Source organism: Hesperophylax consimilis, chromosome 8 (genome assembly GCF_061612785.1).
Source record: "Hesperophylax consimilis isolate HC1 chromosome 8, BYU_Hcon_1.0, whole genome shotgun sequence".
Classification (NCBI taxonomy): domain Eukaryota; kingdom Metazoa; phylum Arthropoda; class Insecta; order Trichoptera; family Limnephilidae; genus Hesperophylax; species Hesperophylax consimilis.
Genome location: NC_142843.1, coordinates 38,047,264 through 38,061,657, shown reverse-complemented (window position 1 = coordinate 38,061,657; position 14,394 = coordinate 38,047,264). Strand labels below are relative to the sequence as shown.

Genomic DNA, 14,394 nt, shown 5'->3' with positions numbered 1-14,394 from the left:
TTTGTGAACAGGGCACCTTAATATTTTCTTAATTAAAGACCTTATTAATTTCACTTGAAGTGAGATAAAATTTACCTTACTTTCAAGTACACAGATACAGCTACAAGACACTTATAATGGTTTATCTCTTCAAGAAGGCAAAAAATCAGAATAAATTTCACAAAGTTTACGATGTTCATGTTCATGTTGAAAACATTAGTAGTACAAAGTCCTACCTCAGCAGAATGGTCAGCTGCACGTCGTGCTGGAAGCGCTCCAGGGCGGGCGGGCCCTCGGTCCTCACAGCCGTCACCTTGTCCCGGAGCACCGTGCTGCCCGCCACGCCAGAGTGTCGCTCGCGTAGGATGTCCATGATGTTCGGCTGGCGGAGGAACGCCACCACCTGTGGAAAGAAAGAGTGTTAGAAGTTGTTGTGGGTTGAAAAATAAGGTCACGCCCGTCAGCAGAACCAAATGTTTGTACGTTTACATAATTAAAATTTTTATTCCATGATAGCATAGAAGGGCTGGGTGGTACAAGCAAAAAATTGGAGTACAGAACTGCAGAGAAATAAAAGTGAAAAAAAAAAAAAATCTTTTAAACTTGGGCATCCTTTGCATCGCAGGGTAATTGACTGAGTGTAGTGAAGTACTGTTTTAACCTCGACCATTTGGCATTACATCTGCCTATAAATTTGTTTGTACCGTCGTTTCCGGTTTCGAAAATCTGCTGCATCCAGTTTATTACTCAAGCAAATCTTACTTTGACTAGGTGGCTAACTTTGACCAAATACCGTAGAGTAGTTATAAATACCTCCAATTTTTGACATTTAGCGACGCGAGTTGTGAGGCTTGGTTTTTTTTCATACATTTTAATGGATTTTTTGTGAAATGTTTTTTTTATTGTACATTATTATTAAATTATAAAAAAAAAACTAATAAAATAAATATTAGGTAACCCACATACGAGCTTACGGCTTTTTACTCTATTAAAATATCAAACGGCTATTAGATTTGTATTAACAGTTATAAGCCTACCACCATATGAGTACCTACCATACCATACCACTATTTAAGTTTTTAACCCAGTAAGACTGAACTTTTCAGTATTATGGTACCTACCTGCATGAAGAATATTTGAAAAAGAATAAGATAGTGATGTATCTTTGGACAAATCGTACAATTCCATTTTTTAAATTTAAAAAAGTTACATGGTTTATAATTAAGTAGGTTAAGTATTTAAGTACCTACCTACTTACAAAATCTTTTGATTTCATAGGAAATTTTGGTTTTGATTTATTAAATAAAAGAAAATTAGAAACATACTTTGGATGTGAGGTCTACTGTTCATAGAACTACTAGATACTAACTAGGTAACTTTAAATCAGCGTTTTTGAGTTACACAAAATTGCAACTTTTCGTTTACAAATAAACATTAAATTGTTCAGAAGCTTAAAGACATTTGATCAAATTAAGTTAGAACCTCACCTTATCATTGTAGGCCACGGGGATCTCGGGCATGGCAGCCGCTGCAGATCCTGAGGAGGAGCAGGGAGGACGCGGAGGAGGAACCGGAGCCTGAAAGAAAGTAAACTTTTAGTCATGTGATGGACATATGTACTTAAATCACAACAATTACACGCAATTTTCGAAAATCTTCAATTCGACGAAAGAAAAATTATTTCGAGACAAAAAGGGAAAATATACAGAAAAGTGGGACACAGTTAATACGCACTTAAAATAAAAATAAAACACTTTGTATCAGTTAGATATTAATTTATAACAACTTAAATTAATTAAAAAAAAAAAATTAAATTTACATAAGATGGCAATGCATACTTCAATTTACGTAAAAATAAAATTTTTGTCGAGAGGCTTAAATTATGGCAGTTCGGGGAGAAGGCCTTCTAAGATTAGCCGCCCTAGATTGTGGCGACCCGGACAGAATGGGTTAATAGATATTTCGTTCAAATTAAAACAGATTGTTCACTTAAATAATAATAATATTTGGCTAATTTATATAGCGCCGTTATCGTGAAAAATCACCACCTACTTATGTAATAACCGCCATTGTTATTAGTGTGTAAGTTTTAAGGTTAGTTTTGTTTTTTCTCTTATATAAATCTAAAAGATTACAAAAAAAATAAATTATTTTTATATTATTACGTTTATATTAAAACTCTTATTTTGTTTTTACGAAATAGCTATTTTATTTTCCACTTTCGGTTACTGAAATAGTTGTTTCTCATTGTTATGTAACTGACACAAACTGTTTTTAAAAATAAAATGTGCCTATTAACGTTGTCCCACTTTTCTGAATTTGTAGCATAAAAACAAACTAAGACTTTTCATAACTAAAAATTTTACATAACTGCAGAAAAAATATTAAAAAACCAACACCTATCAAAAGGAGTAATTAATAATCATAAGGTTTTTTTTTTACAAAAATTTTATGTTAATAAAATTTAATAATGTTATTATCAAGTTCTGCAAGTATTTAAGTTTTTATTATTGTGATAACTGTTTCGGCATTCAAGGCCATTTTCAAACTGTGGTTAGGACATGTTGAGATGACTTATTTATGTGATTCTATTTAATTATAAAGAAGTCGTCTCAACGTGAACGCCGAAACAGCTGTCACAGTAATAAAAACTGAAATGGAGTTCTGCGAATTAAACACAAAAACACTTTATATAATAATCATAAGAGCCAGTAACATTAAAAACAATTAACCACAAATAAAACAAAATAATAGGAAAGTCAATATGATAATAAATACGTACAAAGAAGTGCATTTTTAATAAACATGGGTGAAAAAAATTGATTGCATTTTGGTGTCTTTTTAGGGTTGCCAGCTTTTTAATACATACCGCTACGTAAATTAAAAAAGAATAAAGTTTTTTTTAACCCCTTGGAATAATTAGTTCGGTTTTGCGAACAAACAGCTATTATTACCTGTAGAATCAATTAGTTCGCTCTTGGAAACAGCTCATATGATCTCAGAGAAATCGTTGTATCTTCCTTACTGTCATGGTGAGAAATAACTACATAAAAGTAAGTAAAAACTAAACAGTGTTAGAAAGTAAAACACAACACTTTATATTCAAATCCAGAAAATAACCACAGAAATAAAATGTGGTAACCGGGTATCTCATCAAAATGACAGTTCAACACATCTACAAAAAGTAATATAAAGTCATGAAAAGTGATGAAACAAAAACTAGGTTAAATAGGGTTCCAGGATAACTCAACACAGTGACAATTCAACACACCTTTAAAAAGTGATATAAAGTCATTAGAAACGATGAATTTTTTTTTTAAACCTAACCTAACCTACTTAACCCAGTAAATAAAGTTTTTGTTTCATCACTTTCCATGACTTTTTAAAGATGTGATGAATTATCATTTTCATGATTTATCTGGTCACCGTTAAATAGGTATGATTTGAGATTTTCACAGCCAAAAGTATTACAGTGATTTGTTTTTGGGGTATTATGCCGTGTTTAGCTACCTCCTTCTTTAGCCAACGTTTCGGACAGCACTGCAGTGTCCATCATCAGGGCAGATGTGTAATCTAAAGTTGTGGTGAAATGTGTGGTTATGTATGAAGATGCAATACCGTGTTGCCAGCTCCAACCCTCTAAGAGCTGACATTGACATATAATTTTAAAGTGGTTTTCTGCGTTTATTTCTGGTGTAGCCGTCATTTACCGGATACCAAGAACTTCTGAGCTTAGCTCCATCGTCTCTATTAATATTTATGGGATTTTTATGAATTTAGGCTCTTTTATGAATTTTTATGGGCTGTCCGAAACGTTGGCTAAAGAAGGAGACAGCGAAACATGGCATAATGCCACAAAAACAAATCACTACATACATAGGTAACTATTTAACCTAGTTTTTGTTTCATCACTTTTAATGACTCATCACTTTTTAAAAGTGTGTTTAATTGTCATTTTGATGAAATATCATGGAACTGTAAAATGTATACCTCTACGAAACCATAGGTTCAAACTGCAATTTGCAAAAAAATTATGAAACCTTGTGATTTTTTACAAATTATTTTACCAAGAAATATTTAAAAAAGTGGGATGACAGTAATATTTAAAATACATTTGTCTAATAAAATGTGTTTTTTTTTCCATTATCTGTAATTTTAGTTCCGAGTTTAGATGAAAAAACGTAAGGTGAGCCATTTTTTATGTTGGCATTAAAAATTTAAATACTTTTTCTAACAATAGCAATTTCTAACAATTCAGCGCCCTTGAGGTGATTTTTCACAAAAACGGCGCTCTACAAATTATCCAATTATTATTATTATTATTATTATTAATAAAATTAATTTGAAAGCTTATTTCATCACCTTTCAAAGACAGTTTTTAGTTTTCGGATACATTCAGAAATATTCCATTTGGATTTTATTGCAAAGCGGAAATATGCTTGAATTCTTTGACCTTCTGACGTCTTTAAGAAATATAGTGGTCAATATGCCAGAGGCCTGATGAGTTTAGTCAGGCTTTTATTTGATTGTTAAATCATATTTATTGCCTGTTTTCTTTATGTCTGGTGGAAGAGAATTATTACAGAGCTTAGTGGATGAGTATTTAAAGGATCTTTGTCCAAAGGCAGTTTAAATTTCGGTAGGTTCATAAGCTCATTTTATTTATCTATTGTGTTGTGAAAGTAAGGTAAGTTAAATGGAGTACCTACTTCATATTAATGAAGTCAGGTTGACAGTCAGGAAACACAGATCAGTCACTCGAACGATGGGGTATTTACAAAATAAATACCTTGAGTGACGGAGATTTCCAGGCAAATTCTTTTTTATTTAACCACGCTCATTAAAAAAAATCATAACTCTGAATATTGATATGGAAAGATATAAACTGCTTAGTTTGATTTAAAGCCAATGAATCCATCTTTATTTCACTATTCATCATATCTGCAGAAATTTTGTAAAAAATTAGAATACATTTGAATAATTCGTCTACCTAAATTTAGGCAACCTCAAGGCTAGAGCGATGAGACCTAAATATGTTCTTGTAAAAATTAGTTGGCAAAAAGAAGGGTTAGAAAAAGTTTGGAGCTTTGTTGGATGTTAAAGCAATGTGTTGTGAAAAATATGTAGGAATTTTAATTTAAGTAAGCAAAAGAGTTAAGACAAAATAATCATAAGATCCTTGTAATTAATCCAAACACACACTAATATTATGTTAAAGTAATAATGTCATCGGTACACACAGACAATAACACAAAATCTAAAATTACAAATAGTGCTAACATGGAAGAAAGAAAACTTTATGATTATACTATAAAATTCTGAAAACAGCCATATAAAAAAAGTAATATTCTGTATGAGAATGCACACATTGAGAATGCAAACATTGAGAATGCACACATTGAGAATGCATACATTTTTGATAAATAAAAGTACAATTAATATTTTGGATGCCATTGAAAAGAATGATGATACTATGAAATAAAATGTACCTAAATATATAAAAATGTACAAACTTGACATTACAAAACAATGAATGAACATAATATATTACTAAATGTCGAAGTGGGGGTAGGTGAACATAATATATTAACAAGAGTTGAAGTGGGGGTGGAGGAACACTTAGTAATATCAAGTTAGTATGTTTTTCCTTGGGGAAAGAACGGTTGTTCTGAAACCGGTCAGCGTACATAAAAAATATAGTGGCTCAAACACAAGTACATTATTTAATTTATTCATATTGGATAACCACAAAGTTATAGCTATTTTCAAAAGTACAAAAATTAATGTTAACGAGGGTGAGATACAAATGAAAAACACAAACAAACCCAACAAAGACACAAAAGCAGCTACACAAACAAAACAACCACAATAGCATAGCCGGCCACCTGTTCAGAGTTCTGGGCGAGGGGGGGCTGGTTGTGTCTCCGGCGGACACTGGGCACGGGCGAGGCGAAGGGCGAGGCCACAGGGGCCCCTGGGGGCGCCGCGGGCAGCCGGGGGTCCATGAAGGACGTCTGCTTCTGGTTGTGGTCTATGAAGAATTGCTAACAACAAATACCGTCACCATAAGTAAATGACCTTTGTCACCATAGCCAAATTATATATACAGAAGCAATAATTATTTTTAGTGATGTTAATTTTAAATAAGCTAATGTTACAGAAAGTTTTTATTTAGCTTATAGAACAATAGTTTAGATAAAAGCGCATACCTCCCGGAAAGCCTGCTCTGGGGCAAAATGGAAATATATTTGTATACGACATACATAGGCCCGGTATATCAATTGGTTCGTATCCTCGCTATGTGGAACATTTCTAGCTCAAAATGGGCTAAATCGGCCGTTCAAGCATTGGTAAGCCGCAGAATAGTTCCCTTTTTAGACGCTGAGGCGCTAGCAGTAACAAATGTCAAATATGACGTGAGTGATTACGTACTTCCATATTATATTATTTGAGCGATGAGGGATCTTGATGTTATTAATTGATAACCAATCTCAAATAGACAATTAGTCTAGTAAGGTATTATAAGAGGGATTTTTTCAACATCAGAACAGTGTTTTCAGCAGTTTGTCGTCATAATTTCATGAATAGTGCATTGACTCCATCAAAACAAATACTATATATCTAAAAGTAGTATCCTCATGTAGCACCGTGCTGTTTGAAGTAGGAACTTTATCAAAAAATAACACAAATATATATGTAGAATGGCTTTATTATTTTTATATAAAGCTACACGAAAAATAACAATAAAAATGTGTTAATAATAATATAATTACTTTATATTACTTTGAAAACTCAAATATTAATTTTTTTGCAAAGCCATAGATATTTGTGATTTTTGACATTCCATAGAGGATACATTTATGAAATAAAAAAAAAAGTAGGATATACAGTAACATTAGCTCAAGGGATTCTGATTTTGTCCTTAATACAGTTTTAAAAAGATTCCAGGGTGAACGGTATTAGAGGACACACACATGCTCCAGCGCCGAGCACAGTCATAACAATGGTCTCGCACATGTTCACGATGTCGACTGTTTAATAAATATATGTATATTTAACTCAAGTTTATTAGAAAACCGAGGAAGATTGGAGAGGACGGATGAGACATGGGAAGACACAGTGTGGAACCAGAAGACATAGCCACATATACAATGACAACCCTGAGTCCAGTGCAATTAGCGATTCACGATTGTAGGTTGTAGGTAATTTTATGTTCTACTATACTTGTTAAGCTACTTTAGCCGAAATTTGCATTGGAAATGAGATATTTGGGAAAAACTAGATTTTGGCGCGATTTCGGCTGGTTTTTTCAAAATGGCGGCGCGAGCACAGGTGCGCCAAGGTCGGAAACTCAGATTTTACATCAGGGGACCAGTTTATAAAAAGAAATTGGGACTATCGGAATAATTACGATCGCGACCCCCTTTTTGGCGCTAATTGCACTGGCCTACTGGTGTACTTTAAAACAGATAAAAGGGACCGGGTGACTGTTAAAGGAATGAGGTAAAATGGAAGATAGCATAACGGGGCCATGGCCTAAGTGCTCACGGGAACTATTTGCAAACCGTCTCCGCTCTATAAATAAACTAGCTGACGTGTACCCGGCATTGTTGGGGGTTATTCTTATGGGATAGACATATATTATCACGGACTTTTCTGTAGGTCTTTTTAAGATACACAATTCCATAGTACAGGGTTTTCCAATAAGAGGTGTTTTTTTGATATTCAATCGTAAAAGATCAATGGTTTCGTTGCTTGTGTGGCACGTAGCGCCGTCTTGTTGAAAGTAAACGTTGCCCAGATAAATACCATCCAATTCCGGCCATAAAAAATCATTAATCACCTCCGATAGCGCAATCCATTCACCGTAACTGTTGCTCCAGCCTCATTTTCGAAAAAGTAAGGTCCAATGACTCCGCCGCACCATAAACCGCACCAAACAGTCACACGTTAAGGATAGAGAGGCTTTTCAACAATAACTCTTGGGTTTTCCGAGCCCCAGATGCGACAATTTTGCTTGTTGATGAAGCCACCGAGGTGGAAATGGGCCTCATCACTCAAGATGATTTGCATTTGATTCACTCAAGTGAATTTTAATAATTTCAATGCGTTGTTGAAGCGTGTATCGTTCCATTTTTATTAATGGCATAGTTTCTACTTGTCAAATGTCAAAAATTGACAGCTTCAAAAGTAACATCTACCGAAATAGTGGGCTATTCAAAATAACACCTCTTATTGGAGAACCCTGTACATTATTTTGATACATCTCATGAGGTTTAGCCAGCGTTAGCAATGTAGTGCCCGAAAATATATTTTTACGTCTTGATTATAAAACATTGACTTTTCTCTACTTTCTATAAATATAATATGCACGTTTCATATATGTAGATTTCCGGAAGAAATTATCTAAATGATACTGAAAATCCTATCAAAATCCGTTGTGTAGTTTAGAAGAACTAAGCGCACAAACAGACAGACGCGGATATTGACTTTATTTTATAATACATATTTTAAATAAATAACTTAAGTTAATAAAAAGAGAAGGAAGAAACCATGCAGAGTTGTTGCATATTAATATGATTTAAAATAGAAGAATATCTGTAATAAAAAAGTTCATTTTGTAATTTCAGTAATGTTACCTTTCCATTCCTATCGAACTTAGTTTCCCAGTTTTCGGGCAGTTCTCTGGTGCTGTCGGAGAAGATGTTGACGAGGGTGACCAGGTCCCGGTTGTGCTGGTATCGGTCGAAGGAGGAAGCGTCTCTCCGTATTTTTGATATCATGTGCTTTAGGGTGCTGTTGCGGTTGTACAAGGATAGGGCATCCTGAAAATTACAATATTAAATTAATATCCATAGTATTATACATAGTACCTAGATTGGGACCTTCGAAATCAGAATGAATAGAATATTCTGATAAAGCAAATGTAAAAAAAAACCTATACAATATTTTCGGAATAACTTAATGAGTAAAACCCAAATTGTAATATTTAATAACTGAAGATAATATCAGCTACTCTCAAATGAAAAATTGAAAAAGAAAAATCAGAAAAAGATTTGTTCGCATCAAGGAATTGAAAATTGAGAGCAAAGTCACGGCAAAGACCAGGTCCTGGGTTCAATTCCTGTTTCAAAATTTCATTTGAGAGTCACTAATATTGTCTTCAATGATTAAACTACAATTTGTTAATATTTCTAGTATTGGCAATATTATTATTTATAGGTGCTTGATTATTCATGGATTTACAAAAGTATTAATGAATTTATTATATCCAATGACAACATTGTCCTGTATTGATGACAGTATTATTTATTGTATGAGGGTGGCCATAAATATTCATAAAAAAAATCAAGAGAAATTATTTTGAATTGTAAACAAACGGTAGCGAGGACTCAAGCCTGCATATCCGAGATGCGAACCATTTTGGTTTCAAAATAAGACAACAGATGTCCATATCTGACAAGAATTCAATAAATACTTTATTGCATGATGCTAAAATTATCCATAAATACTTTAAAGCAGGAATGATTGTGTGTAATTTCATTCTAACCTGGTCCATATGCAGTATAGAGTAGAAATCCGGCCTGCAGAGCAGAGTGACGGCGGGATGCGGCAGGCGGGGCTCTAGCGGGTGAGGGGGCAGGGCGGGGATCTGGGGTGCCAGGGGGGCCATGGGCTGCGGGTTGAGGGGGGCAGGGGCCAGCACGGGGGGCGGAGGGGGCGGGCAGGGTGGGGGCGGCGAGGACGTGGAGGGGTCATCCGTACACTCGAACTGGCGGGAGGTGATGGTGCGGCGGATACTCTGGTACCTAGAATAACAAAAAATATTTTAAAAAGAGATCTTTGATAACGACTATAAATTTTAAAATTGTTAAAAAAATTACTTCTAGTAGTACTAGAAGTTCTATAAACAGTTTGTAGACCTCACGTCCAAAAAAGTATGTTTCTAACTGTCTTTTATTTAATAAATAAAAACTAAAATTTCTTCTGAAATAATAAGATGTTTAAGCAGTTACTTAAATACCTATTAATTATAAATCATATAATTATTTTACGTAACATTTTTATTTCAAATAAGGAATTATACAATTTATCCAAAGAAATGACACATGAGCAATTCTTTTTTCAAACTTTCTTCAGGCAGGTAGGTACAATAATATTGAAAAGCTCAGTCAAAGTTAGCCACCTAGTCAAAGTAAGTCCATCTGCTCACGGAGCAATTAAAAAAAAACCAGTTGGCAACTCAAGTTGCTATCCTGTGTATTTCAATGGCGGTCCGCAGACGGCGCAACTTACCAAAAACCAGTTTTCAACGGCGACGCAACCTGTCACTAGCAACTCAGCCTGCACATTTTTAAAAAATTTGCGATTTGTTCATACCTGAAGAGTTGTGAGATTACGATATGTCCGAGCAGGAAAACATTAAATTTGTTCAGGTTATTTATGACTATAGGCTTCCTGATTATGCAAGAAAAGAAGATAAAAATAATGGCGGCTTCATCGTCACTTGATTTTGACATTTTTCAAGGCAATATGATAGTGACAGATGACAGCTGAATTATTCTTCTTCATTCTATGGTTAAAGAAGCTTAGATAATTTTTTAAATTGTAAACTTGAATTGCGCCGTGAGAAAAGCTCGATTGCCAACCAGTTTGCAACCGGCAGTTGCCAACTAGTTTCAGTTTAGTTTCAGTTGCCCCATGAGCGGAAGGACTAAGGCTTGCTTGAACAATAAAGTGGATGCAGCAGATTTCCAACATTGGAAAAAGAACATACAGGCAAATACAGATAATATGCCGACTTAATATAATATCCCATCTAAGTGGGTTTCCCTATGAGGAGCGAGAGCAGGGGGTATAACTCCGATCGGAAATTAGAACCGAAATATTGTGACGTCATATGTTTGCCTAACTATATCCACCATTGAAAAACTCTGAAAATCTATGGAATAAACTTTGAAAGTTTTTAATTGGTGTATACTATAATAAGTAGGCTCCGAATGAGAATTTTAGTGTCTATATATTGGCATATCTATGGTTTTTTAGGACAAATTTGTTTCATACAAAAAGTCCGAAGTTATCAATCTATGGAAGTTGATTTATGAGCGAGAGTGGTGAGGGTGACCGAGAGGGGAAGTTTTCGTCTTTTATTTTGATTTATCCCATGTAAACTACAGACGATGGTTGTAGATCAGCTAAATTAGTGGATTAGAGAGTTGGAGGTACTAGTCCTCCAACTAAGTGGATCCAATTTTTTCGCTTTGTGTCTCACATAAATATATTCATAAATGATTATAACAAATAATAATAGGCTTACCGTCTGTCAAGCTGCCTCCGCTGCAGCTCATTGCTGGACTGGCGGGGCCGGAGGATGCTGACCGAGGGAGAGGGTCGCGACCAGGTGGTGGTTCGGTTGATGTGGTCGATGTAGAACAGCCGGCCATGGCTGTCCAGGCGGGCTTCCCAAGCTACCACAAATAAGAAAGTTAGGTTAGTATAGTGAAAAATGTCATGGAAAATTTGTTTTTTAATTCTCCTGAAACCTAAAAAATGAGAATTACCAACATTTTGTGTAATTTTGGCAGTTTTCTTGTGTAAAATGTGTATTACCACAATATTCAGACAGTTTTATGAAAACAACATAAAAGGAAGATTTATTTTGCAAGGAAATTGGAATACGTACATTCTTGTAATAATTTAATCCTGGCAATATTATATACAACATAAACAACTTCAGTTGCGGCGAAATATGTGCCTGGACTTACACGAATGTGTTCCATTCGAAAACAGAACTAAACAACAGCAATTACAATTGGTTCAAACAGGGAAATTATTAGCGTGAAAACACCACTTGAGAGTTATAGCAGCATTAGGTTATTTAAATCAAAAGAAAAGAAAACAAACAATAATATTACTAACCATACATACCTAAATAAAATAAAAGTTATGTATGAATTAGGTACTTACACGGAGGCAGAGGTTCATCACATTCTGTATAACTTCTCCCTTGAGAAGTGGCTGCAACATCCGCCGTTAGAGGAATATGTCGGTTGATTCGCTCCGGTATAGAAGGAAGTCTTGTACTGGCTAAGTGTCTTAATGGTAGTGGCAAATTATTACTAGAGGATTCATTTGACTCATTTCTACTTAAATTATTTGACCTAGATTCTCTCACTCTCATGTCTACGCTGACAGACGACAGTTCATTTGATCTGACGTCCGGAGCTCTTCTGTCCAACACAAAGTCTCCCAGCGTCCTAAAGTCCATGTTTGGTGATCTTATTTCCGAGGTTCGCAGCTCCGTCATACACTCCGGTATTCTTAAGTCTGTTACTGGCCGCAACTCGTTGAACGTGGTGTCCAGAGGCCTTATATCGGCATGCTTTATCTCTGGAGATGCCACGAACTCTGGTTGATTTGCTTTTAGTCCGGGTGGTCTCATTATGTCTGGAGGGGGGAGGGGTCTGTTACGTCTTGCGTGATGTGTCGGTGTTGGGGGACATTGCAAGGCGTGACCGGCGACCCTGGCCAAAGCTTTAGGATGGGGTCTCATGACAGGACTGCCTTCGGCCTTATTGCTAGCATCTAGATTACTCCTGCTCAGCACACTGTGTTTGGGTGTGCCATTGTCAAGTATCCCGGGTTTTGGAAGGCCATTTGAAGCCACCCTTGCTAAAGAGGAATGTGATGGTAAATGTGGGGAATTAACACTAAAGGAGAGACCATTGCTAACAGCATCAGCATAATTCATTGGAGAGTATGATGAGCTGTGTGGTTGGTCGAGTAAAGAGTTCATACATTCATTTCCTCCTCCGTTGACTATTGAATTATCTATGTTTCCAGCAAAAGATGTAGAAGGTCCATCTTTGGCCAATTCCCCCAAACAAATAGAATCTCCAGCAAGATTTCCAGTTGTGTTGGAGGTCTTACAAGATGTATTGGAAGTTTGCCTGGACAAAGGCTTGTGGCCTTTGATAGCGGATATCTGTTTGATCTCGATCTGATTTCTGTTTTCATCTTCAAATTCAGGATGGTGGCTTATATTTTCCAAGAAGTTGGTCTGAGCTCTCTCTTGGGACTTGAGATGGTTGGGAGTAACATTTTGAACTTCACTAAAATTACCACTATTTTTGACCTCATGTTTAGGAGTTTCATTCGATAGATCCGGCTTGTCCATCTTTTTTGTAAAAACTGTTGAAATGTAATTATCTACTCCAATATTCTTTTTAAGCATTGATTTAGATTTAAGCGGAGAATTGAAGTCGAATGGCATGTCCAGTGAGCGCTTGTTTGAGAGAAGCTTGTGAGAGAAATGTGTGGAGGTGGAATCCCCTCCCAGGCTTCCGTCTGTCTCAGGAGTTGCAAGGGGAGCTGCTTGTTCCAGGGAGTGTGTGAAGGGATCCAGGGAAGAAGGAAGAGGCATCACATGAGTATTTTTCATAAAAAATTCTCCGGGTATAAAGTCTGACCCGTTCGCCATGTCATTGTGATTCGTAAAAAATTGTTCATCAATATCGATAAGCTCAAAATTGAATGTGTCTTCAGGTTTGCTCATTTTCTTTGGCTTCTGGTGGCGGAATATTTGCGGAGGCGATATGGCGTGCGAGCGTTCCAGCGGCCGATGAACCAGCCGCGGAGGAAGGGGCGGAGCCGACTCCTCCATATTTGCTAAATTAACTATATTCTCACTATCATATACAAACTTCATTATTTTACAGGGATTCTTGGGGGACCAGATCTTGTAGTACTCCGACCCGGGAGAGATCAGTGCTCCGTTCATTTTTACTTTCTTCTTAGCACCGTTTAAAATTTGACCATCGATGTTAGAGAGTGGGAGACACTTTTTTTTCACTCCCGACGAGGTGGCGGCAATTTCTTGATCTAGAGATTCTATATTTGGCGATTTGTCAGACGATTTATTCGTTTGTTCATTTATCACAGATTTGGAACATTCATCAGAGTCCTTACTAACACAACTTAGAGATTTAAAATCAATATCACTTTGAGTATTCTGCAAACCATTATGTCCGAGGTTTACACTATCCGCAAGCGGGTTCTTGAACTTATCACTTTCTTTGAAAATTTCACTAATTGAGCACTTGTCCACATTCTTGCTGAGGTCGTTAATATCGATGCAGTCTTCGAAGCACAAGTTATCCATAGATTCTGAGGAGCTCCTATCATTTGACCTCTTGAGGGGAGACGAGTCTAGCCGGTTGAGGCCTACTCGGGAATAGCCTTCTAGGCCGCTGAGGGGGAAGTTGTTAGAATGGGCGAGGCATTCGAGGGGCTGGCCACCGTAGTAACGAAAACACACCAGTTTTTCACATTCTGAAAAGAAAACAAAAACAAATCAATTATATTGAAAATTCTTCGTTCTTACGAAAAAATGCACAATTTGAATTTATTTGAGGA

At 36.1% G+C, this 14,394-nt stretch overlaps 1 protein-coding gene across 6 annotated transcripts in view; it reads right to left on the bottom strand.

The window, feature by feature from the left end:
- Nucleotides 1-14,394, bottom strand: part of LOC149422014 (uncharacterized) — a 292,284-nt gene that overhangs the window by 127,527 nt on the left and 150,363 nt on the right. For 5 of the 6 annotated variants that reach the window (XM_089634224.1, XM_089634228.1, XM_089634229.1 and 2 more), the window contains 7 exons: nt 11,947-14,310; nt 11,297-11,447; nt 9,530-9,788; nt 8,619-8,804; nt 5,865-6,023; nt 1,467-1,556; nt 216-382 (listed from right to left, as the gene is read on the bottom strand). In XM_089634224.1, coding sequence (XP_089490350.1) covers nt 216-382; nt 1,467-1,556; nt 5,865-6,023; nt 8,619-8,804; nt 9,530-9,788; nt 11,297-11,447; nt 11,947-14,310 — 3,376 coding nt within the window. The remainder of the gene's footprint in view (nt 1-215; nt 383-1,466; nt 1,557-5,864; nt 6,024-8,618; nt 8,805-9,529; nt 9,789-11,296; nt 11,448-11,946; nt 14,311-14,394) is intronic. The other variant, XM_089634225.1, reaches the window with a different exon arrangement.